At 41.5% G+C, this 23,267-nt stretch overlaps 2 protein-coding genes across 6 annotated transcripts; one reads left to right on the top strand and one right to left on the bottom strand.

Annotated features, from left to right (window-relative positions):
- Positions 1 to 470: 470 nt before the first annotated feature.
- Positions 471 to 11,860, top strand: tmem184ba (transmembrane protein 184ba). 3 transcript variants are annotated; one of them, XM_085170227.1, is made up of 10 exons: positions 472 to 853; positions 944 to 986; positions 2,580 to 2,813; positions 4,032 to 4,197; positions 6,885 to 6,975; positions 7,595 to 7,762; positions 7,997 to 8,166; positions 8,266 to 8,460; positions 8,790 to 8,816; positions 9,390 to 11,860. In XM_085170227.1, the coding sequence occupies exons 3-10, from the start codon at positions 2,580 to 2,582 to the stop codon at positions 9,617 to 9,619; spliced, it is 1,281 nt and encodes a 426-aa protein (XP_085026353.1). In that variant the 5' UTR covers positions 472 to 853; positions 944 to 986; the 3' UTR covers positions 9,620 to 11,860. The 3 variants fall into 3 exon arrangements, with proteins under 3 accessions (XP_085026354.1, XP_085026353.1, XP_085026355.1); XM_085170228.1 differs by lacking the exon at positions 944 to 986 and having other exon boundaries at positions 471 to 853; XM_085170229.1 differs by lacking the exon at positions 8,790 to 8,816.
- A 1,929-nt stretch (positions 11,861 to 13,789) lies between these two features.
- Positions 13,790 to 19,699, bottom strand: maff (MAF bZIP transcription factor F). 3 transcript variants are annotated; one of them, XM_085170239.1, is made up of 4 exons: positions 19,255 to 19,699; positions 16,981 to 17,114; positions 16,664 to 16,756; positions 13,790 to 16,474 (listed from the first exon to the last, which is right to left on the bottom strand). In XM_085170239.1, the coding sequence occupies exons 3-4, from the start codon at positions 16,694 to 16,696 to the stop codon at positions 16,031 to 16,033; spliced, it is 477 nt and encodes a 158-aa protein (XP_085026365.1). In that variant the 5' UTR covers positions 16,697 to 16,756; positions 16,981 to 17,114; positions 19,255 to 19,699; the 3' UTR covers positions 13,790 to 16,030. The 3 variants fall into 3 exon arrangements, with proteins under 3 accessions (XP_085026365.1, XP_085026364.1, XP_085026363.1); XM_085170238.1 differs by lacking the exon at positions 16,981 to 17,114 and having other exon boundaries at positions 19,255 to 19,698; XM_085170237.1 differs by lacking the exons at positions 16,981 to 17,114; positions 19,255 to 19,699 and adding an exon at positions 18,827 to 19,248.
- Between the last annotated feature and the right edge of the window lie 3,568 nt (positions 19,700 to 23,267).

Raw genomic sequence — 23,267 nt, forward strand, 5'->3', positions numbered from 1 at the left:
TGTCAAATGTGGAAATAATAACCTGTAGGGTGCCATTTTGAGAGTATTTGTTTTTTTTTAGATTATATTAATGGTACTGCGATGAAAGTGTTTTTTAATAACTGCTAACTGTTGCACTTAAATGGTAGCTCACTAGCCATTACTGATGCAGTTAGTTAGACGTGTGCTTTTTCTGTCATGAAAAGCCTACAAAGGTCTGAAAAAGTCAAATAAAGGCGTTATACAGTATCCGTTTCCCACACATCGACTACACAGTTTGGACAGGAAGTTGTAAACGAATAATGAATCAGTCACTGAATTTGCGGGAGCACCTTTGTTTGTACAGCACCCACACTCTCACTGCGGCTGGTCTCTAGACCAAGAATAGAACCGCGCAAGCTCAGTGTTAAGTAGGCAGACCACGCCCCTTTCCGGTTAATTAAAAGGTAGGTGATTGGCTGCGTTGGCTTGTCCTCGCGGAGTAGGCGGGGCTGTGTGATCTGCAGTTAATCCGACAGGGATTGGACCGGAGCTGGAGTTTGAGCGCAGACAGGGGATCAGAGGAGAGTGACAGGGTTTGCTGCACTAACTTCTGAAACACCGACAAAACTAGGTGGACGCTAAGAGTTATAAATACATAGGAGCAACAGAAAGATAGAGTAGAAGTTGTGTAACATGACAGACAAACTTTAGAGGTGAGTTTTTGGGGTGAGACGCTGAGGGGTTAACGGCGCGGTCCACCGACGACTCAACATGGATGTCCGGGGAGCAACGGTGCTGCTTTGAGAAGGAATTAAGGCCGTTTGTGGGTTATTTCTAGCCGAAGATTTTTTTTGTGTGTGTGACGGAGCTGAGGACGATTTTAAATAAGCGGGTGAGTCTAGACTTTAAAACAAACTAGAAAACTTCAATTGTTACTTCATTGCTAGCATAATAAAAGTCTGTGTCTGTTTCACGCTTACAGTTCAAGTTCAGCTGTGGATTGTTGTAGCTAACATTTAGCAAAGGTGAGTCTTTTTAAATAAAAGCTTGTTGAAATGAATATTTTTCTTATTTCAACTTTATAATTTATTCATTCACTTTGAATAAATCACAGCAACATAATAAATGATTACTGAAGTAACTGAAAGGCATACACACACAGATTTTTAGCGTCTTTTTGTTTTTGAACTGTTTGTGTTGTTGTTGCTTGTACGCCTGCTAATCCAGTCTGGCTACCATTAATGATAAAGCCACCCCGTCTGCCCCCCATTGCCCCTTTCCATCTGTTACTTTGTTTTCCTGACCGCCTGCCTCTCGCTTATTCCCTTGTGCGTGTGAGACTGCATAGACTGACCTTTTATTTATTTCCCCCCTTTCAAATGAGACACAAAGATGGCCCTCTGCTTCAGCAGAGCATCTTTTCACTGTGCCTGGTATTATATGTGTGGCTGCTGATGCCTTCATTTCTTCATGTTGACATATGCTGATCCCCTGCAAGCCAATACAAATGGCCTGCTGTCACACACATACACACAGATCTTAGCCACCAAAGAAACGCCTATAAGTAGCCTAATTTTATCAACCCACTAAATTCAGTTGTTACACTTTAATGTAATTTATTTTAAGAAAGTAAATGGGAGGACTGCTGATGTGTGTGTGGGAGGAGGGGGTGTCATTATGTCAGCTTGTGTGCTGTTTGTTTCATGTGCTGCTCTGACAGACAGCATGATTAGTGAGACTGAAGGTTACCATCTCTCGCTCACAATCAGTTTCCACTTATAGCACTCACGCCTGCTCTTTTTATTTATTGCCCCTGGTTCTGTCAACAGTGACGTGAGCAAGAACACAGACACCCCGAGAACATTCCCATTGTTCGTCAGAGTCAGCGAGCAGCTGTCCCCATCATCAGGAGCTGTTGATAGGGCCGCTTGACTTAAAATCTTTTGTCTCTATCTAAATTTCCTCTGGCTGAAAGTGGTTCTTGTTCAGCTCACTGATCATACATGAAGAAAATGCACCCTAAGGTGTGACATTATAAATTTTAACAAATTATTTTAGGCCCATTCGGTGTTGTTATAATGTCAAGGGTCCACATCGTCAGGATTTTATTCTGAGTATGCAGTTACATTGCAGAGAAATGCAGAAACTAAAAACAATTGTCTTTAAACGTCATGTTTTGCTGCTAGTCTTTCTGTTCAAAAAGCATTTTCTTACAATTTGAGCCGTGAAAGGCCTGAATGGATGATAGCCGACGGCTTTGCTGTCTGTTAACTTAAAAACCAGAGTTAAAATGTTGCTGTTAGACATTGTTTTACATTGAGTTGAATGTGGGCGCCCATGAGCAAACAGTCCACACACATTCTTTACTCAGAGTGAAGATATTTTGACCTAGAGTTTTTTTGCATTTATTCTGAAATCTCCTCTTATCACAAATTACACATTACACTGATAACACGACATCGACATTTCAGGTTGATGATTGCTGGTGACTCTTCATAGTTCATGGATTAGATCACAGTGTGATCACTGTTGGAGAAGAGTTCCGACATCTCTGATGTGCCTTTTATTCTTTCTAGTTTGTGATGTGAATGTTTTACCAGTGTCTACGTCACTTCCAGATGTTAAAACTGTGGAGGCGAGACGTGCCGCTCTCAGAGAGGCTGGGGGAGGACTCTCCGCTTGTTCCGGCACCTGGCCCCCCACCCACGGCAGCTCCGATGGGCCCCAATATTTCATGGCTTCCCGATGCCCCTCTTCTCAGCTCGGATCCACCTATCTTTTTGATGACTCCAGCGGCGCAGGCTGTGTCTGGCTTCTTTGTCTGGACTGCACTAATCCTCACCTGTCACCAGGTAACAGCTTCCTGGTGTAGACTTTATATAAAAGATGACCACCTCAGGTTTTAAATTTTACCTGTCATATTTGATTTCTGGAACTTGCAGGGGCCATATTTTGATTTCACGTGAGGGTGGAGTGCTTATTTATCACCTAAGCTAGCAATGGCAGGCTTAGATCAGTAAGCTGCACCCAGACACTGTAGAGATACTTTGCAGATACTCAGTTAGCTAATAATTAGTGCTAAGTAACAGACTAATAATGTTAACGTTTCATTTACAAAAAAAGGAGAACAGACATCTTGGATATCAAGTATTCAATATTATTTATAAAAAACCAGTTATGACTTTGAGAGCTAGCAAGATATAAGACACCAGCTGCATATGTCAGCTTCCAAATTGACCACAATAGTTGAAGCCTTAATAAAGTTTAAAAAGGTGAGTTATATAACAAAAAAATAACTCAGTACTTTTTTATAACAATGTTAATTGTCTATAGAGATGAAGACCGTTATTGCACCAGGTTGTGAGCAGGTCCTTAATGGTGCAAAGTTGGGATCCAATCACAGGTGGCCATTAGGGGGACTGCAGCTTTTGGCACTTGCACATTGGCTCAGCACTTATCTCTATGGGCTCCTGCTTGTTTCCCAATGTCATCAAGAGAGATGTGTGCTGTTCAGTTCTACTTTTACTATAATATATTGTGCTCTGCTGGAAGTGCATGTGTTGGTGTTTGACCGAGCAGACGGTCTGTTGTGATGGATGTGCTCACGAAAAAGACAGACAGGTGTGTTTGTTTAATGCGCAGGTGATGTGATCCAGCAAGCATGCTCAGGCCGAGAGAAGTTGCCAGGTAACATCCCGCGGCAGGTGTTTGTGACACAGAGCATGAATACACACACACAGATATGCACAAGATGACACTTTAAAATGTTGAAAGGGGTTTATAAAATCACATTCCTGCGAGTTGAGCTCAGGGGATGTATTGATTAGTGAGGTCAGTGACATGGACCAACTCACAAGATAGAAAAAAGGCATAAATGACTTATAATAAAAAAAAAATCTGAATGGAGGATCTACACAACGGCAGATGATGCTCATATAACCTCTGCTCCATCCTGAGTTGTAAGGACTCTGTGCTCGCTTCCTGTGAAATCATCCATGCCCATTAAAGTAGACTTGTGAGTCATTGTAAAAACCTGCCAGTGTTCAGAAAGTCTCTTCCTTCTCTCCTAGATCTACATGCACCTGCGTTTCTACAGCTCGCCCAGGGAGCAGCGCCATATCGTACGGATCCTCTTCATCGTTCCCATCTATGCCTTTGACTCCTGGCTCAGCCTCCTGTTCTTCACCAATGACCAGTACTATGTTTACTTTGACACCGTCAGAGACTGCTATGAAGGTGAGGACGTGCTGTTGATTTTATCTCATCAATGTCAAGCTAAAACTCTGAGCTTTCATGACCCACTAGGTCATTTGTATCCCATTAACAGAACTCTGTGATTTAAATCCTTTTCACGTCTTTGCAGGCAGCTTTTCCAGTTGAGTTGCTGAAACACATTGTGGTCCGATTAGAGTGGAAATGAATAGTCTGCTCTGTCATCCTTAACAGATTATCTACCACTACAAGTCAATACTTATTTTGTAAAGGGCCCTCTCACACTTATTAGATTCTTGCCTTTTCTGCATTATATTTTGGCTGTGTCTCAGCCATTTTGATTTGGGCATAATTCTCTGGTTGGATTTAGAAAACTGGCTCTGAGAGGAAACATGACTCCAATCTCAGTAGAGACAGGATGAGTTTAATCACTAAAAATGGATTTAATAAAAAATCTGGGCTCTTTTTTTTTTTTGGCTAACGGAGATGGTGGGTTGGCGGCTTCTCGGCCAATGGTGATTCAAACAAAACACATTCCAACCGACATGTTGTATCCCGCGCTATTAAAGTCAGGAATTGGCAGAAGATGGTGAAAGGAAGTCGACTGCCTCCACTCAGTCTCTGAGTTTAGTTGTCACGATAAAGCTAAAAATGATCTTCTTATTGTGACGCTGGGCTGTGTCGTGTCCTGTGTTGGTGAACCGATGACGTCACATGCTTTTGAATGTGAGCTGAAGGGGATCGCTATGTTTGGTTCTGCTTTTGGCAGGAAGCGTTATGTTCGTCATATTGCTTTGTCATACATATGGCTCACCTCCTCCGTCTCCGCGCTCTCGCCCAAGTCTTCACCCCCTTTTTCATTTCTCTTCATCCTCTCATCAGCCGTCATCTTCCTATAATGCCGCTGAGTCCTTTTCCTCGGTGAGGACCGACTTGTTGCATGGCAACCACGCTCACAAATCTCCCTCATCAACCAGAGTGGCTGCATCAGATAATGAGTTTACCTCAACCAAACTTGCTGCAAACTTGCTCCTACTGTTCCCACTGTATGTAGGCCTACTGTATCACCGTGGCAACTGGCGTTTGCAGGCGGGAGTCCTTGGGGAAAAGTGAAAGAACATAATGGTAAACAGCCAAGACACAAGGAGAGCTGCTGGAAGCAGATGAACCAGTTCTCATCACTCAACTCTGTGGGCGAGCTTTTTGTGTTTGGCATGTGTGGCATCTTATTACCCGAGTACTGTCTGACAGACATCTGACGTCAGATAGAAGGCAGTGGGAAAGTTGTAGAGAGAGTTTGGGTGGAGTTTAAAAACAGAGCAAGAAAATATGCAGAAATAACACAGCTGCAAAGAGGTGATGAACTATAGTCACTGTCAGCAGTACAGAGACTTCTGTGCTATGGCACGATGCTTGCACAGTGCTTTTGTGAACCTCCCATGCACAAACATGGCACACATCCAGGATATGTTACATTTTCACACTTTACAATGAACTGATGCACAGTCACTACCCTCGTCTTTATTTGGATTCTGTTTAATTCATTTTCATCTTATGCATTTAGTTCACAAAAGTTATCCAAGAGCGGATTTACCTTGCATGCATTCAAACACACCCCTGCGAGAGTGCGTGTATGCGCGCAGGACTGGAAGGTCCTCGGGGGTTAACGGGATTAGCACTGTTATGTTTTTTATGAGCCTCCTGATCTGGAACACCTTCTCACTGAAGCAGCACAGAGGAGAGAAAATAGGTGGTTGAACATTTATTAGCTAATGAAAGAAATACAACTTTAGTTAATTCTTTGGATATTAAAATTGAAGGTCAAGTCTTGTCAGATTACGTGAATTATGTCCATGTGTTTTTGCATTAAGTAGAGCAGCACTAGATTTGATTTGGACATAAGTAGCTGTTGCTTTCTAATACTAAATATAAGCATGCTTGTGATTGTGTGTGAAGGTCATGCTTTAGTACAGATTTATAAACAGCTGGTTTCCCTTTTGTTACAGTGAAATATTATTATGCCTCATGTCCCTATGACAGTATAAAAATTATTTCATATAATTACATCATGGTCAGCTGTTGTTTTTGAGCTGCGCCTCAGTTTGAATTGTGTTGTGTATTTCCGTTCGCATGATAAAACAAATGTGACAGGAAGTGATGTGTTTGTTATTGTGTGACTGCTGGGAGGTCTGTGAGTAATCAAGTGAGTTACTGCTGTATTTTTTTCAGTCTGCTATAAAAAATATGGGCTATTTTCTGACAATTTGAACCCAGTGTTGTGAAATGTTTAGTTGTTTATATACATGTAAAACAAATGGAGCCAAATCTGTAACCAAACATGTTTAGAAAGTCTTAATCTGTTTGTTGTAACATTAACAGTTTTAGTGAACAGGCTCCAGTCACAGAGGACAACACAGACTTAGAAAATCAATTGTAAAATTGATTGAATGATGGCTCATTTCCACTTAGCTGCGGTCCTTAGAATTCCTGGTATTGTGCATGTTGGTTCACTGTCACGCTGTCACGGCTTCTGGGAGACTTGAATGTGTCAGTGAAGCCATCATTTATTTCAAGTTTCCTACAGTGGTCTGAAAAGAGCTTTTCCAGAAACACAATTTACTGTAAGCAACGATCAAATAACAAACCAAAACTATCACATATGTAGCAATTATAATCAAATCAGCTCTTTTTCTCCCCTTGTGTCTCTTCAGCATTCGTTATTTACAACTTCCTGAGTCTGTGTTACGAATACTTGGGAGGAGAAAGCGCCATCATGGCTGAGATCAGAGGAAAACCGATAGAGTAAGTTCAGCCTAAAAGGCCTTTAAAGTGAACTCTTTATGCTTTCCTTTTGTTCTGCTGGTGTGAACTTGTATTAAACATGGGCAAAGTTTAAAATAATCAGGTCTGTTTTTACAAATAAGTCCCTAAAAGCTCAGGCTTCAGACTCTAAATGCTGTATTTCAGATGTTGTTGTTTTTTTTTTACTGCTGTGTATGAGGAGCAGCCAATCAGCAGAAAGTTGTCCTGAAACAGCTTGTTCAGTCAGTTAAAAGACGGCCCCACCGAGGCCCACTAGAAGATAAATATGGATTATTTTGAACTGTGAGTGAAGCAAAGCTGCTCTAGTCAAGTCCAAGAATGAAATTATGCAGCTGAAAAACACCTTTAAAAAAAATAAATTAATGGATTAACTTTAATTTAACCAGGAAGTGAAACTGGTGAGAAGTCTGCACACAGAAAGGCTTTAGCAGGACCTCGTCTTCCTGTGAGGCAACAGTGCTAACCACTGAGCCACCCATGGTGTAGCCATAATAAGTCCGCTTTAAACAGTATTTGTTTTCATGGCATGGACTCTTTTTAAAAAATACAAACTATTGCTCAACATGTTTTCCTTTTCCCTGATGTTTGGTTCCATCAGGTCCAGCTGTATGTATGGTACCTGCTGTCTGAGGGGAAAGGCCTACTCCATTGGCTTCTTGCGATTTTGCAAGCAGGCCACTTTGCAATTCTGTGTGGTCAAACCGCTCATGGCTGTCATCACCGTCATCCTGCAGGCCTACGGCAAATACAAGGATGGAGACTTTAAGTAAGTGCTGCAGACAGGAAGGTTGGTGGTGGTGTACTTGGTGGTGTATATCTGTGAGAATCCAGGCGTTTCACAGCTTCCACAAAATGAGGATTACCACTTTAATTTCTAGATTAATTGAACGCTTCAGACTTTCATCTCTAATGGGAGCTTTCAATAATCACAAAAGGTAGAACTAACCCCAAACACAAACCAGCATCATTAATGCAGTTTTATCTGACCTTCACTCTGCAGTGTTGCCAGCGGTTACCTGTACGTGACCATCATCTACAATATCTCCGTCAGCTTGTCGCTGTACGCCCTCTTCCTGTTCTACTTCGCCACCAGGGAGCTGCTGAGCCCTTACAGCCCCATGCTCAAGTTTTTCATGGTCAAGTCGGTCATCTTCCTCTCCTTCTGGCAGGGTAGGTCAGCGCGGCACAAAACGCCACACGACGCCACACGACGTTTGTTATGAAAACAGGTGGAGTGACAGCTTCCTGTGCTTATCTATTTGTGGTCAGGCATGCTGCTGGCCATCCTGGAGAAATGCGGTGCCATCCCTCAGATCAACTCAGTGGAAGTGTCCGTCGGTGAGGGTACGGTCGCCGCCGGTTACCAGAACTTCATCATATGCATCGAGATGTTTTTCGCGGCACTGGCTCTGCGGCACGCTTTCACATACAGCGTGTACAAGGACAAAAGTCTCGATTTAACAGGTGAGAAGGAAGGCGAGGGAAGAAGGGAGGAAGGAAACAGCGGGGTTTAACACATCTGTCGTACAATATTTACCGTCTTAAAAAAGAATTCAAAAAGTCTTTCACTTCGTGTCTGTCCTCCATCTCATTTCCATTCGTTTCAATGCATATTTTCTCATTTATGCCCCATCTTTTTTCTTTTCTTTCTTTCTTTTTTTTTTTACTACTTAAGTTTTTGTCTTCGCCTTTATTTTTCACCTCCCAATATCCCATTTTTCGCTTTCTACTTGCCTGTTTCTACATATCTATCTTCTTTTTTTTTATCTTCTCTTCTCTGCTGCACTCTAAAGGACCTGTTCCTACATATGGACAGTTTGGTAGGTTGAACTCCACCCTTGTGTGTTTTCACACTGCTGCTATTTCTATTTTGATTTATTGAGCTGCATTAAGCCAGCAGTTTCTGTTCTGTCTCTCTCTTTTATTTTTAAAATCTCATATTTCAATTCAGTTTTGGTTCTTGTGCTGACATTTCCTAAAGCAACCCCCCAACCTTTCTCCCTTTATGCAGTTCTCCCTGTTTTACTTCCCTTTAAATCACTGTGAACCCCCTTTTCTCGCCTCCTCTCTAAATCTCAACCACTGCCCTTGTACAATTGCTCCCCCCCCCTTTCCCCCACTCATTCCTTCTTTTTACATCCTTTAAATCACTGATGCCCTTTTTCTCCCAGACTTTTCCCTTGTCTTAAATCTTTCTGTTTTTGACTCTTTTATCTCTCTTCCTTTCCCTTCTCTCTCTCTCTCCCTGTGCTTAAACATTATAAATCCACTTTCTTTTGATGTTTATCCTCCCACCGTCCTTCCTTTTCTTTTTTTTCACCTGCATCCAGTCTCTCTATTTTTCACCCCAGCTTTTGGCCTCTAACCCTCCTTTTTTTACGGCTCTCCCGCAGGCCGCTGCGCCCCCATGAAGAGCATCTCCAGCAGCCTGAAGGAGACAATGAACCCGGGCGACATGGTCCAGGACGCCATCCACAACTTCTCCCCGGCCTACCAGCAGTACACCCAGCAGTCCACGCTGGAGCAGGGGGCGCCACCGCCAGTCTCCCGCGCCCACAGTGCTGTCAGCGGCCGCGGGGACACAGAGAAAACGCTGCTGCTCAGCTCAGACGATGAATTCTAGAGCAGAACAAGTCAAAAGCGGGCAAAACTTGACATCAGTCTGATGTCAAAACAGCTGATGGTACTCTGCTCTCTGCAGCCGATCTCCCTCAGTGTACGAATCAGTAGTTGCTTGTTTGTTTTTGTTTCCCCTGTTTTGCGACTGATCAAAAAATGCAGGGGCCCGCCTTTCCCAAGGGTCACAAGTGGGAACACGGTTGAGTTGTGAGTCATACTTTCAGATAATGACTCATAGCTTTGGAACAAAAACTGAAAAAAAGCTGAATTTTTTTTTTTTTTTTTCTCCCTCTCTCTTTTTTTTATGCACAGTCCTGTTTCCCCCTCCTTGTGTTTAGCAGCGGAGCTGTAATCTTCATAGGTGTTGCTATTTATTTGTTCAGATTCACATTTTGATCTTCGTCAGTGTTTACCAAGGTTTCTTCTTTGGACATGATTCATAAACTAGAAAGAATATTTAGTCAAGACATTGACTGGTTGGTCAAAGCGCTTTAAAGCAGTTTTCAGTGTTGTGGAGGTCTTAGTAGTGGGGGTGAGAGACCCTGGGCAGCAGTTGGTGATGCATTTAAAGGGAAAGCATGTCAAAAACAGGAGTTAGTAAACACAACACATGGATCAATGTTGTTATTGATATTGCAGAGGGGGAGGCAGAGCATCTGCGGCCGCGGCAGGAGAGACGGTCGGGATTACACTTGTGTAATTGGGGCATTATTTGAATGGCCGGGATTAAAGCTTGTTTCACTCTGATAGTAAGACCTCTCCAGGCCACAATGTCGGTTAAATGAGGAGAAAACAGAAGAGGAATTTAGGCTAAAGCTAACTTTAGATGCCTTTTCTCGTTACTGGAGCTTTGTCGAAGCTGGGTGTGCTGTAGTTCACGTTCAGAGGCGAACAGAAGTTTAAATTCTACTCTTAGTTAGGTGTTGTGCTTTGATTTTTGAAAACGGGATAAGTTTGAATTTGATAAAAAAGATCTGGCAACTAAGGCAAGGAGTGTGTGGGTAGCTGCCTGTGGCAGTTATTTTTGCAGGGATTTAATAAAACATTTTAGCGTGTGCCTGCACAGCTGTTAAATGACAGTACATCATTCTGAGTGCTGTCACAACCTTAATGGACATCATGCCTCCAGCTGAAGCATTATTGAGCCAACCTACAGCTCTCATCTCATCAGATATCAGTATTGTGATTAGTTTATCTTTCTTCAGCTTGACCACATGTGGGTCGTAGGTCGTAAACGTTGTTGTTGTTGACATTACTGAGTTTTTTGAGTTGGATTCGCTTTTACTCTTCCGGTCACTTTTTTTTTTTTTTTTTTTTTTTTTGGTGCAAGTTTACCGCAGTCTAAGCTGGTTTTTTTAATTTATTTATTTGTAACTGGATTTCTTGAGTCATCTGAATGACTCACAAGAACCTGCCAACATTTTTTTTAGGTCTACTTTCACTGCTTTGCTGTAGCTCTGTCTCAACACCAGGGGGCCACAGGGAGCGCGTTTGGAGCCAGTTGTAGGTCATAAACATACAGTCAGAGCTTGAAGCATATTTTAAATGCACCAAGAAAATGTTTGTCACTTTTTTAATGTCTTCTTAGGACTGTCTTCTATTTTCATTGGAAAGCAGAAATGTGTCCCATGTTCAGACAGTGCTTACGTTTTTTCCCCTTCTTTTTCTTATTTTGTGCTTCTGCCTGAGACATTATTAGTTCTAAATAGGAGAGAAGCCACGTGTGCGTGCAGGAGCAGCCTCTTATTTATAGACACTTTAAAAACGGGGTTATTTTTAGCGATGATGAAACTGAGGTCGCACTGCAGCTCCTACTGACAGGTTGCTTGCGTGGCATTAAATGAACTCTGTTTAAAAGCAAAGCAGACAGTATGCTGATTTGCACTTTCAGTGTCATAATTCACCCTTGTACTCCTCATCGTTGTCTGCAGCCATGCTATTTGCTGCAGTGTGAGTTGTTCTTATGTGGGAAAAAAAATGTTTGTTGTAGACTAATGTTGCACATAAAGTACATGAAAATATTAAGTGCTATCTACAGGAGTAAATGTATGTCTAAATAATCCTATATACTGTATAGATTGATCACAGGAGAAACAAAGGCCTATTTTTTTTACAACTTTTGTTTCAATGTGTTTTTTTTTTTTTTGTTTCTAGTTCTTTGTATAATGTATAATGCTGCTCACAATGCTTCTGTGTCACGTTAGATGGAAAACCATGAAGACAAAAATAAAGATATTTACTGTTGTTTTTTGTGTCTTATTCACATTATTTTCCTCTAAAGTGCATTAAAATGACATGTATGTTTCAAAATATGTTGCCATGAGTTGCATGTTATGAAATTGTGTTTTTGGAGATTAACTCGTTAAAACTAGTTAATGTGCTAACTAGTCATCTGCTAGAAAGGAAGCTATTTGCCCTGCGATGCTAATTGTCTTAAAATAAAATGAGCTAGGACAACAAAGTAAATGCTCTTTGGCAACAAACATATATTACACATAGATGACCTCCGTCTTCAATTCACTTTTCTTTTTAGATCACTGCTTCCTGTAACAATTAAGACTTTACAATATCAGAGAACACCAGCTACCCGATGATCCACCTTTGTATACTACTCCCTCCCCTTATGTAGTAATTGCATAAAGATATATTGGGAGTGATAGATAAGTGCAAAGGATAAGCTTTATCTATGTGCAGCTGCATAACTAAGGGACGACACTGGGTCACATGATCCACCCCTCTATCATCATTGTCATAAAAAAAACTTTTCCACCTTACCTCCGAGGTAGACAAGGTCTTGTGGTCTTTGACCCAAACTGGAAGATATTTCCTACATGGACAGGATCCTGAAAGCTTTGCCTCCCATTATATTTTTAGAGACTCTAGGAAACACAAGTAGGCCAGCAGACTGATAGAAAACATCTCCACACTTACCACGGAGTACTAGATGTCATTTATACTAAAAACAGCCTCCAAACACCAGGAGAAATAGCCCTGCGAGTCACAGTCAGGGATTTATTAGAAGAGCTGAGATAACATAAGCACTTTTTTCTATAGAGACTATATATTTAAGGTTTATCAAGACACTGACTCAGAATATACATTCAACAGCCACTTCATTAGGTGCACCTGTTCAACTGCCTATTAACGCAAATATCTAATCAGCCAATCAGATGGTAGTAGTTCATGATCAAGATGACCTGCCGAAGTTCAAACTGAGCACCAGGATGGAGAAGAAAGGCGATTTAAGTGACCTTAGATGTTGCATGTTTGTTGGTGCCAGATGGGCAGGTCTGAGTATTTTAGAAACTGCTGATCTGCTGGGATTTCCCCACACAGTCACCTCTAGGGTTTATAGAAAATGGTCTAAAAAGAGAAAGTACTCAGTGAGCAGCACTTCTCTGGACAATGGCTCTTTGGTGACAGAGGTCAGAGAATGGCCAGACTCTGTTGAGCTGATAGGAAGACAACTGTATCTCAAACAATCACTTGTTACATGGCAAGGCATGCAGAAGAGCATCTCTGAAAGTAAAATGCAAACCAGATGGGCTACAGCAGCAGAAGACCACATCAGGTAAACAACATGAAAGCATGGATTCATCCCACCTTGTATCAGTGGTTCACTCTATGTTACCACCACAGTGTACCCATCTTCTGATGACTGCTTCCAGCATGATAATGCACAGTATCACAAAGCTTAAATCATCTGAAACTGTTTTTTTTTTAACTTGACAAGTACTCAAATAACCTCCAGTCACCAGATCTCAATCCAATAGAGGATCTCTGGGATGTGATGGAACAGGATGGACGTGCAGTCAAAAACAAACTGTAGCAACTGTGTGATGCTGTTGTGTCAATATGGACCAAAATCTGCAAGGAATGTTTCCAGGACCTTTTTGAATCCATCATGAAGAATGAAAGCAGATCTGAAGGCAAAAGAGTCCAACCTGGTAGTAGCAAAGTATACCTAATGATTTGTCCTATAAGAGTAAATTGCTATAAATACATCAAAAACTGGAGGCTAAGTTTATTTCCCCACGGTTCTGCTAACCACTCACACATGTAACTCGACTTTATCTTTGCATCCAGACCAATAAATTGTGCAACACATCCTGCAGATCCGCTTCCTCTCATGGACCGCACACGTTCCAAAAAACAAAACAACCGAGACCACAGGTTTATGTACAATATGTACAACATTTATTATAATTAATATATAAAATAGACAATGTACTTAAATTTTCACAATAGAAAAAATACAAGTAATAAATAGAAAGACCATTTCTGTTTTGCAGGTATTATAAAACATCCAGCAGGGTTTGACAGATGTGAGACGTTAAAATATAGAGAATAAATGCTTTGCCACACTAATACTCATATATAGCTAAATATATGCCTCATATCTTTAGGAGTTATTTGTCAACACAGTTTCATGTGTTACCATGCCTACTTAATATATTATATTGCTAGCACTATTCAGTGGCCTAAACTCCCATGAAATTTAAGCCTGCTGAGTGAAACAGGCCTACGTCAGACGGAGGCTTTTCAAGTGAATAAAACACCACCTCTATGCACCTTCTTTTCCAGTCTGCTGTGCCTACTTTCTTTCTCCATCATCCGTCTTCTTCTCAACCCTCCACTCTCACCCTCGTCTCCATCAGTCTCCTCTCTCTCTTTAACCTCCTGTCTCTGTCTGCCCCGCCCATTCAGAAATGACCTCAATTTTTTTTCTCCGCACAAACAACATACGATTCATCTTAAAAAAATAATATCCCTCCAAGATATCCACGACGACGAGCTAGTACAAACATTGCAAAAATATACGTAAAACACACACATATACACACACGCGCAGACACACACACAAATCGTCATACATCAATATGGCCATTGGCTTTGAGCATATTTCTACACAGCTAATAATCAAACGTTTTGTAAAGTAATCATCGTCGCCACGCAGCACAATAATTAGACGTGAGAATATCCTCAGACTAGTCATAAGTACTTTTTGAAAACATACAGAACATCACAGCACTCGTTAGCTTGTCTTGTCATAATATCTACTTTTAAATACAAATAAAATTTAGAATATATAAATGTCACTGAACATTTGCGTCTCTCAGACATTACAAACAACACAACAACGGGAATGTTTGCAGAGGATTTGCATCGACTTGAGCGTAATTCCTACCAGACGTGATTCTATTTCCACACATTCGTTTATTCAATTATTTAAAATGACCAACATCTTTCGTCAGAAAGAAGAAGCCACTGACGTTGGACTTGGCCAAACTGCTCCACGGCAGTTTTTATGAAACGAGAAATTTGGGATTAAAGCTTAGAAAAAGACGGAAATCCACAGAAATCACAATGAGAAATAAGAAGTGAGTCGTTTCAGACAATCAGGAGGACTGGTGAGCTCCTTCATACACTGAAGGCACTGCATTAATGTGAAAAATGAGCACACATATAATACAGAATTGTCTTTTTGGACTGGTGAGACCCCGCCCCCCCAAAAAAAAACAAAAACAAAAACCTGGAAAATCTTAGTGAATCGCACAACTTAGAGAAATTCACAATGCACTCAGGCAGCATTTCTCTGACCGTTTCTGCTCCCAAAAGTCTCATGACTAAAGCAGCTAGAGAGCCATCAATGGAAGGAGGCGAAAACAGATTCGATTATCCCACCGGCACATAAAAGTGACATAAAGGGTGAGAAACTGCATTGAGAGGGAATAAAAGGAAAAAAAATACAGGGGGGTGGGAACACGAGGCTGAGCCAAGCTAGTGATTTCAGACTAGAAGGCATTATGGAGACCGAGGAAGCTCCACCCTAGCATTTTGCTGTTGGTCAGGTGCCATAAACGGAAGCAGAAAGGCACCCCAGCCTTTAAGTAGCATAATCAGGCTACACCAGCCTCGCTGTGGGGGTTTGCTGAGGACTACTGGTGCTCAGCAACCCTGTTTGGCTTGGTTGGGCTTCAGTCAGAGTCCCCGTGTAGCTCAAGGGAACGACTGTGAGGGTTTTTTGTGCATAAATATGTGCGACGCCTTGTTCACATTAAACAGAATTTGAAAGTTTGAGTGCTTCAAGAAAATTAAAAAAGATCACTGAGTAAATCTTACTTGACCAGACTGCTGTTTCACGGAGGATCATCAACAGAGGACATCTCTATCAAAACTACAGTACTGAACCTGTTTCTGTTGTCTTGTTTGTTAGAAAGGTGATCGTAGCTGTGATCGGATTTCTGTCAATTGTAATGTGAACAAGGCGCTTAGTATTTTCCTATTATTACAAGTCATCCTGCTCTCCTGCCTGCGTGAGTATTAAGGCCCGCAGATGTGTGCGTGTTTGCATTGCAGGCTTCCCCGTCTCCACCCCGAATCCCAAACCCCAGTCTGGTTTCAGCATCTCCTTCTAGGATAGCTCCTGCTCCCTCTGTGGCTGAGGCTGCTGCGGACTCTTGACGATGGTGATGACCGAGGCGGTGTTGAGGCGAGGGGCCGTCGCCAACAGGCTGCCTCCTCCCGCTTCCAGACCCCTGGCGAATCTCTGAAGCGCAGCCAGGCGTGCGCTGAGCCCCTCCAGCTCCTTCCTCATGCCGGCGTTCTCGGCTCCGAGCCTCTCCACCTCTCTCTGCAGCTCCATCTTCTGCTGCTCCAGGGCCTCTCGCTGAGACACCCGTTTGACCCGGCAGCTGGCGGCATATCCCCTGTTCTTTAAGGTGCGACGCCGCTGCTTCAGCTTCTGAATATCGTCGCGGGAGAGGCCACGCAGGTGGAGATTCAGCTCTCGCACCGACAGGGACATTAGTTCGCTGTCCGAGAGGAAGGGCACGTTCTCGCCGCATTCCTGCTTCACCTGAAGTAAAAACAGGAGGAAACAGGAAGAGAGGAAGCATTTAAAGGATTAAAGGAGGAAGAATGAGAAAGAAAAACATAATTTCTTTTCTTCTTCCTTTTTTCAAAATGACAGTTTTCTCTCTTGAAAAAACAACCCCCCCCCCCCCCCCCCCCCAATGACTCGGTTTTATGTCTGGCTGTGTTTTACCTTCAGAGCTTTGCTGTTTCTTTCTGTCGTCATGATCCAGTTGTCTTTGTTTTTTCCCCTCCCCAAGCACCAGTAAAACCAGATACACACAATCTGAAGGAACAAACAAACAAACAACATCACATGAAATGTGGGACACTGTGCATTTTTGGTTTATAGTCTGCCTGACATTCACCATCCGCTCACAAGACATGCAGTCATGCACTACTGAAGAAAAAGGAGAACCTGCAGATCTTTCGTGCTTCTCCAAAGCACGCCGTCTCATTATAATTTGTGGTTTCATGTGAAAGAAAGGGGAGGTTTTGAAAGTGACATGCCTTTCTCTGTTAGCTGGAATTATCAGGAGGAAGTTATCATGTGGCTGCCCTTTGGTTGCTCAAAGCAGGTGTCCTAACCAATTCCCTGAGCACTTCCTCTTGTCAGCACAACACCAACGGTTCGAGGCCCTTGGCTTTAAAAAAAAACAAAAACTTGAATACGCTGTTTTTAAAAGGGACACTTTTTAAACAGTTAAACTTGAAAAATTACAATACTTGATTTAAAAATAAATATGTAATAAAATGTCTTAAAGAGTCTACCCAAGAAGCACAGGTTTCACACAGACTCTTATCAGGACTGCTACACGCCTCTCAAATGCCACAGCGTGGGATTAAAGTCTAACCTAAATGGGCCAACTTCAACTTCTTCCCCCACCTTAGTCACTCCTTTGTTGCTTATTTAAAAAACAAAACAAAACAAAAAAACCTCACTCAGCACTTCAGCTGGAGACATCTTTTTTTGTCTTTCCTTCACCCAGATCCTAATGTGAAAGTAAAGGAGACAAATGGCCAAGTGGTCTGTTGACATGAAGGCACTCTGGGCCAGCTATACTGCTAAAACTTTTTGTATGTTTAATGAAGACCACCAAATTTCACTCTGACATCATGCAAACCATGGGGATTTTCCCATCTTACTTCTGCAAATTCACTCTGTTAACTTTCTCATTTATTGCAACACTGGATTTTCTCCTTATGGCGAATGGTCTTTCCCTGTGCTGCTCTCACGCTGTAGTCCAGAAGGGTTGAGAAAAAACACAGTAAACCCAGAAAGCTGCATGTCATGACAGAGCGCTCACCGCTTACTTTAAGGTTGTTGTTGACCTTTTGGCAGCGTCTCTGATGAGCTAAGAGATGAGTGCAGTCATCCCTTTTTCTTTATTTTTCTTCCTGAGACCCAGACTGATCCCTAACAACCTTTTAGCCTTTTTTCTCTTGAAAATCGCAAATCACAAAAAAAGCAGTGTGTTCATTTTAATTATTTAAAAGACATTCACAGCTTTATTTAAATTGTGTCACAACAATTTTAGAAACCCCAGTTATATTGTAACGTTTCCTCTATAAATCAGGCATAAAAGATACAGACCTGATGCCTTAATGACTATAAAAAGAAGACTACTGATGTGCTTAGGCTTTAGAGGAGACGACTTACATTTCCAACAAGTGAACCACAAACAAAACATAACCAAAAAGGGTCATTCGAGTTAAAATGTCACGTTTGATCTCTTTCACTCTGGGGGGAATCCCATTTTCTATGACTGCGTAGTCATAATAAATAAAACAATAAGTTGCTGCATGGGCCTCCAACTCAGGCACACTGGATGGTAAAACTAAATAAGCTAAATAAAAAAGGCTGTTACGGCCGGACAATAAACAGCATTTCCCGAAATGCGTAGGAAGTAGAGGTTGCAGCAACAGCGGTTGTCCAACCAGCCGTCGGACTCCGGCTGTAAACCGAGGAGACCGCCGTTTCGTAAAGTCAGGGTGATTCAGCAATAAAGCTCTTGCTCAGCTCCACCAAGACTGCCGGTCAGTACAAATATAGGAAAACCAGGGGTGACCGCGTCTTTCTCGGTCAGTCCAAACAACACAGGATATCCACATTTGTGCCACACTATAAATACCCAGTTGGAGGACATAGTAGTTTTTGCTTTTTTTGTCTTAAGTGGCAAGCAACAAGTCAACGCAACACTGCTAAACGTAAGCTATAGCACGATTTCAGAAATTCCACTCCCGTCTATCTTCAATACTTAATATACAACGATTAAATACAGAGTGGAAAAAAACAAGCCAGGCCTGGGAACTATATTTATTTATTTATCTAGCTCCAGTTAGCATCTAGCCTTACCCTTAAAGAGCGGGGCTGGACACCGTAGGGCAAATGTGCGCTATAGTAAACAGCTATCATTAGAGCCTCTTCCGACATCTAGACTTTAATCCATTTAAATTGTATTTAAGCACACTTATGAAATAAGGAAGTGATAACCCCGTCTGGGTGTCAGTCTAGCCGAAATATAGGCAGAACTATGCAGAGCGGGGCCAAATTATTCGTATCATCTTAAACATGCTAGTATGAACTGTTAGCAACTAGCATAAACGGTTAGTGACAGGCTAAAGGAGATTAAAGCCAGCTGCTGACTGCTCATTTGTCCTTGGTTGGTTACTCTGGTTGGCACGTCCCCCGGCAGATACCATTCCTCTAGTGCTCAGCTGTTACCACGAACACCGGCTAAACATTTTAATGTTTAGTATTTTTATAAAAAAGTAATGGTTTACCTGATGGCTCGACGCAACTCCGGCGACAAAATGTCAGTCCGCCTTTTCCCGGAATTACTCCGCTGCTCTCTGAGGTTGGATTCTTTCATTCATAAAAAACACAAGCGACAATGACGTCAGGGCTAAAGAATGAGGGCGGAGCCAAGCCCGCCCCCGAGACGTACTCCGGGAGGATGTAAACAAGGAATCCCTGAATCCCAGAACTTTTCCATGACCATCCCCCAGCAACTCTGGAAAGACATAACACCCTGGGAGAGGATTCAGAGTCAGCCTTTCCTAACACTGTCCAGCCCAACGACGCAGAAGATGAAAAATCCAGCAGAATTCAACAATAATAAGAAACTACTTCAGCTAAAACCCAACTTATCAAAAGCTATAACTTATAGTTAGGAGAAATTTCTACGAGCGTCTTTTCGCCGAAACACCGTCCTCTTAGCTACCTAATAATAGTAATAATAAAAGGTCAAATGCGTCTTCTTCTGGGTCCAATTTAAAGATTACTGATGCCTCCGTTTGTAGGGACATTACCGCCCCCTACTGGAAAACATGCGGAGAAGCATAAGAAACATAAGAACTTTGTTTTAGCTCTTTAAAACATTTTTTCAAGACATTATATGACTTCACAATGACACAAAAAGATTAATACACTACAAAAGATTTCCATATTACCAGTGCTGACATCAGCATAAATGACCTATATAAACTGCTGATGTCATCTTGCTGACGTCAGCCCAATGATCTATAAATTTTGCTGATATTGTCATGCTGACATCAGCAAGATGATCTATTAAAACTAAAGCTATGATAGTATTCATGTGTGGAAAATTGAGTTTAATAGTTCATTTTTAAACTGCATCAATCTGTTGTTGCTTATTGTTACCACAGTGAAGGCAGGGAATTTTTTCTTTTAATCATTTCTGTCTGTGTGCAGGTTCGCCTACAGGGCCTGAGTCATAAACATTACATTTTTACATTCAGCAGGCTGACATCAGTGTTGTATTAAACCAGGCTGAGGTCAGTATGTTGCATCAAAGTTTTAGTTCAGCACTTGTCGTTCAGAGGAAGTTGTGCTCCGTCAGGGCTTATTTATTTCTTTATCTCCATCTGGTAAAATGTTATGTATTAGTTAACAACAAGGACGTGACTTGTAACAAAAACAGACAGAGTGATTTTTGTTTTGTTTTTCCCATTAAATTAATTCAGGAACTACAATGATCCCATATAATCTGAAGTCTGTCAATATATTTTTTACTCTTGTCAATGTAAAAACTTGAACCGATTGAGTTCAGTTCTAAACCCATGGTGTTTACATTACAGTTTTCTGAATTGCTAAAACACTAAATCCCAATGTAAAAACTAAACTGTCAACTATGAAAACTCTTTCATCAAATCAATCCCACACTTGCCAAAATCTTAAACACTATTCATCTGGTTAGGACACCCTTTGCCAATCTGAATCTCCCATTTACCAAACTCTAAACACTTTCTCAAACACAAAACACATTTAGCAGTGTGGTGCACTTGTACCCAGAACGGTGCACACAGGCTACAGAAGTTAAACACAACTAACACACTGTTTTCATCGTTAACACACTACCACTCAAAATTGAAATGTTACAACCTCTTCTTCTGCTTTTTGCTAGATTGAATACAGCTTTATCCACGAAGATGTATTCATGAGGCCTAACCATTGAGTCAAGCTCAAAGATTCTCTGTACACAACAAACTAATTTTAGTTCTGTAAATGAAATAGTATAATCTATACATGTGCTATGTATACAAGTATACTTATAACTAAATGGTATTTTGTTTAGAATTTAAAGACGGCCACATGAGGGTGGAAGAACACACATGCACTCACAACACCAGGAGACTTATTGTGGATATGGTCCAACAGAAAAATGCAATTTGACTGCATGAAATGCAGCAAGGGAAAATAGAAGACAACATACATTTTGAATCTAACAAAAAGGAGAAGAAAAGCTCACAATGTCATAGGTCAGCGTGCCATTATTGAACTGCCTGGCCAGCGTGGTGGAAATGTAACTCTTCTCTGCTGCCATCAGCAGCTATGGGGTTCTCCACAGTCATGTTACTGTTGGGCCGTACAGCAACAAACTTATAGCAACATTCCTGGATGGTCTACGGGATGCTTTGCTTGAGTAGAGAGATCGCGAGCAGGCAGAGCATCCCATATGATTTGGGTCAATGTGAGCTTTCACCGTGGTCCAAGAATACACAATTGGTTTCACAATGAGAAGCATTTTATGAATTTGTTTCTTCCACCATACTCTCCCTTTTTGAACCCTATTGAGGAGTTTTTCTCAGCATGGAGATGTAAAGTATATAACTGAAACCCTTAACCACAGGAAAATCTACTTCAAGCATTGAATGGAGCTTGTGGTGAGATAGGAGTGGAATCTTGCCAGAGCTGGATTCTGCATCCTAAACGATTCTTTCCTCGCTGCATTGCAGGGGAGACCATAGCATGTAATGTGGATGAAGTCCTGTGGCCTGACCCAGCACAGAGGCGTGATGCTGAGGCAGGATAAATTATCTGAATATGTTGTAAAAATATATAATTTTTTAATGTATATATAACTTTTTTTTTTTTTTACTGCAGTTCTTTTTGTTTTGTTAAAATGTGAGTGCAAGAATAAATGAATGAATAGATAAATGTTATTTTCCAGCTATCTCACAGTGTTTTGTATTTATTTTTGTAGTGTGTAATCGTTGCTAAGTTGTTGCACATTGGCTGGTTTTGTGTGGCTTTTGACAGTAACGGTTGATTTTGAGTAAAGTTAAAATAGTTTTGGGTCAAATGTTTGGTTTTGCAAGACAAATTAATGGTTATGTGAGTGTAGCTTGAATTTTACAGTTTGTGTTTAATGTTTTGACACAAAAATGAGATTTTAGGAAATGTGTTTTAGCAATTCAGAAAAACTGTAATAATGTAATATCTGTGTAGTGTTTTCTGATTAAATTAATGTGCACAATATATCTATCCAGTCTCTCATTTTCCTCTTCAGACACTTAAAATCAAATGCAACAATACAAACAGTTTAAGACTGACAGAATTAAACCTCTCTTCTATTTCGGATGCTGTACTATTTAATCTCCAAAAGTTGATTCTGTTCATCTGGACATAGCGTTTTCTGGGAGAAACGTTTCGTCACTCATCCAAGTGACTTCTTCAGTCTCAGCTGACTGCATTTTCCCCCAATCTTATAAACAGTACATTTGCATAATGACTGAAACCAATCATTATGCAGTCAGCTGAGACTGAAGAAGTCACTTGGATGAGTGATGAAACGTTTCTCCCAGATAACGCTACGTCCAGATGAACAGAATCAACTTTTGGAGATTTATTTTCCTGGATGATTCAATTCAATTCAATTCAATTTTATTTATATAGCGCCAAATCACAACAAATGTCGCCTCAAGGCGCTTCATAGATACAGAGAAAAGCCCAACAATCATATGACCCCCTATGAGCAAGCACTTTGGCGACAGTGGGAAGGAAAAACTCCCTTTTAACAGGAAGAAACCTCCGGCAGAACCAGGCTCAGGGAGGGGCGGCCATCTGCTGCGACCGGTTGGGGTGAGAGAAGGAAGACAGGATAAAAGACATGCTGTGGAAGAGAGACAGAGATTAATAACAGATACGATTCAATACAGAGAGGTCTGTTAATACATAGTGAGTGAGAAAGGTGACTGGAAAGGAAAAACTCAATGCATCATGGGAATCCCCCGGCAGCCTACATCTATTGCAGCATAACTAAGGGAGGATTCAGGGTCACCTGGTCCAGCCCTAACTATATGCTTTAGCAAAAAGGAAGGTTTTAAGCCTAATCTTAAAAGTAGAGATAGTGTCTGTCTCCCGAATCCAAACTGGAAGCTGGTTCCACAGAAGAGGGGCCTGAAAACTGAAGGCTCTCCCTCCCATTCTACTTTTAAATACTCTAGGAACAACAAGTAGGCCTGCAGAGCGGGAGCGAAGTGCTCTAATAGGG

Source organism: Neolamprologus multifasciatus, chromosome 8, assembly GCF_963576455.1.
Source record: "Neolamprologus multifasciatus chromosome 8, fNeoMul1.2, whole genome shotgun sequence".
Taxonomy (NCBI): Eukaryota; Metazoa; Chordata; class Actinopteri; order Cichliformes; family Cichlidae; genus Neolamprologus; species Neolamprologus multifasciatus.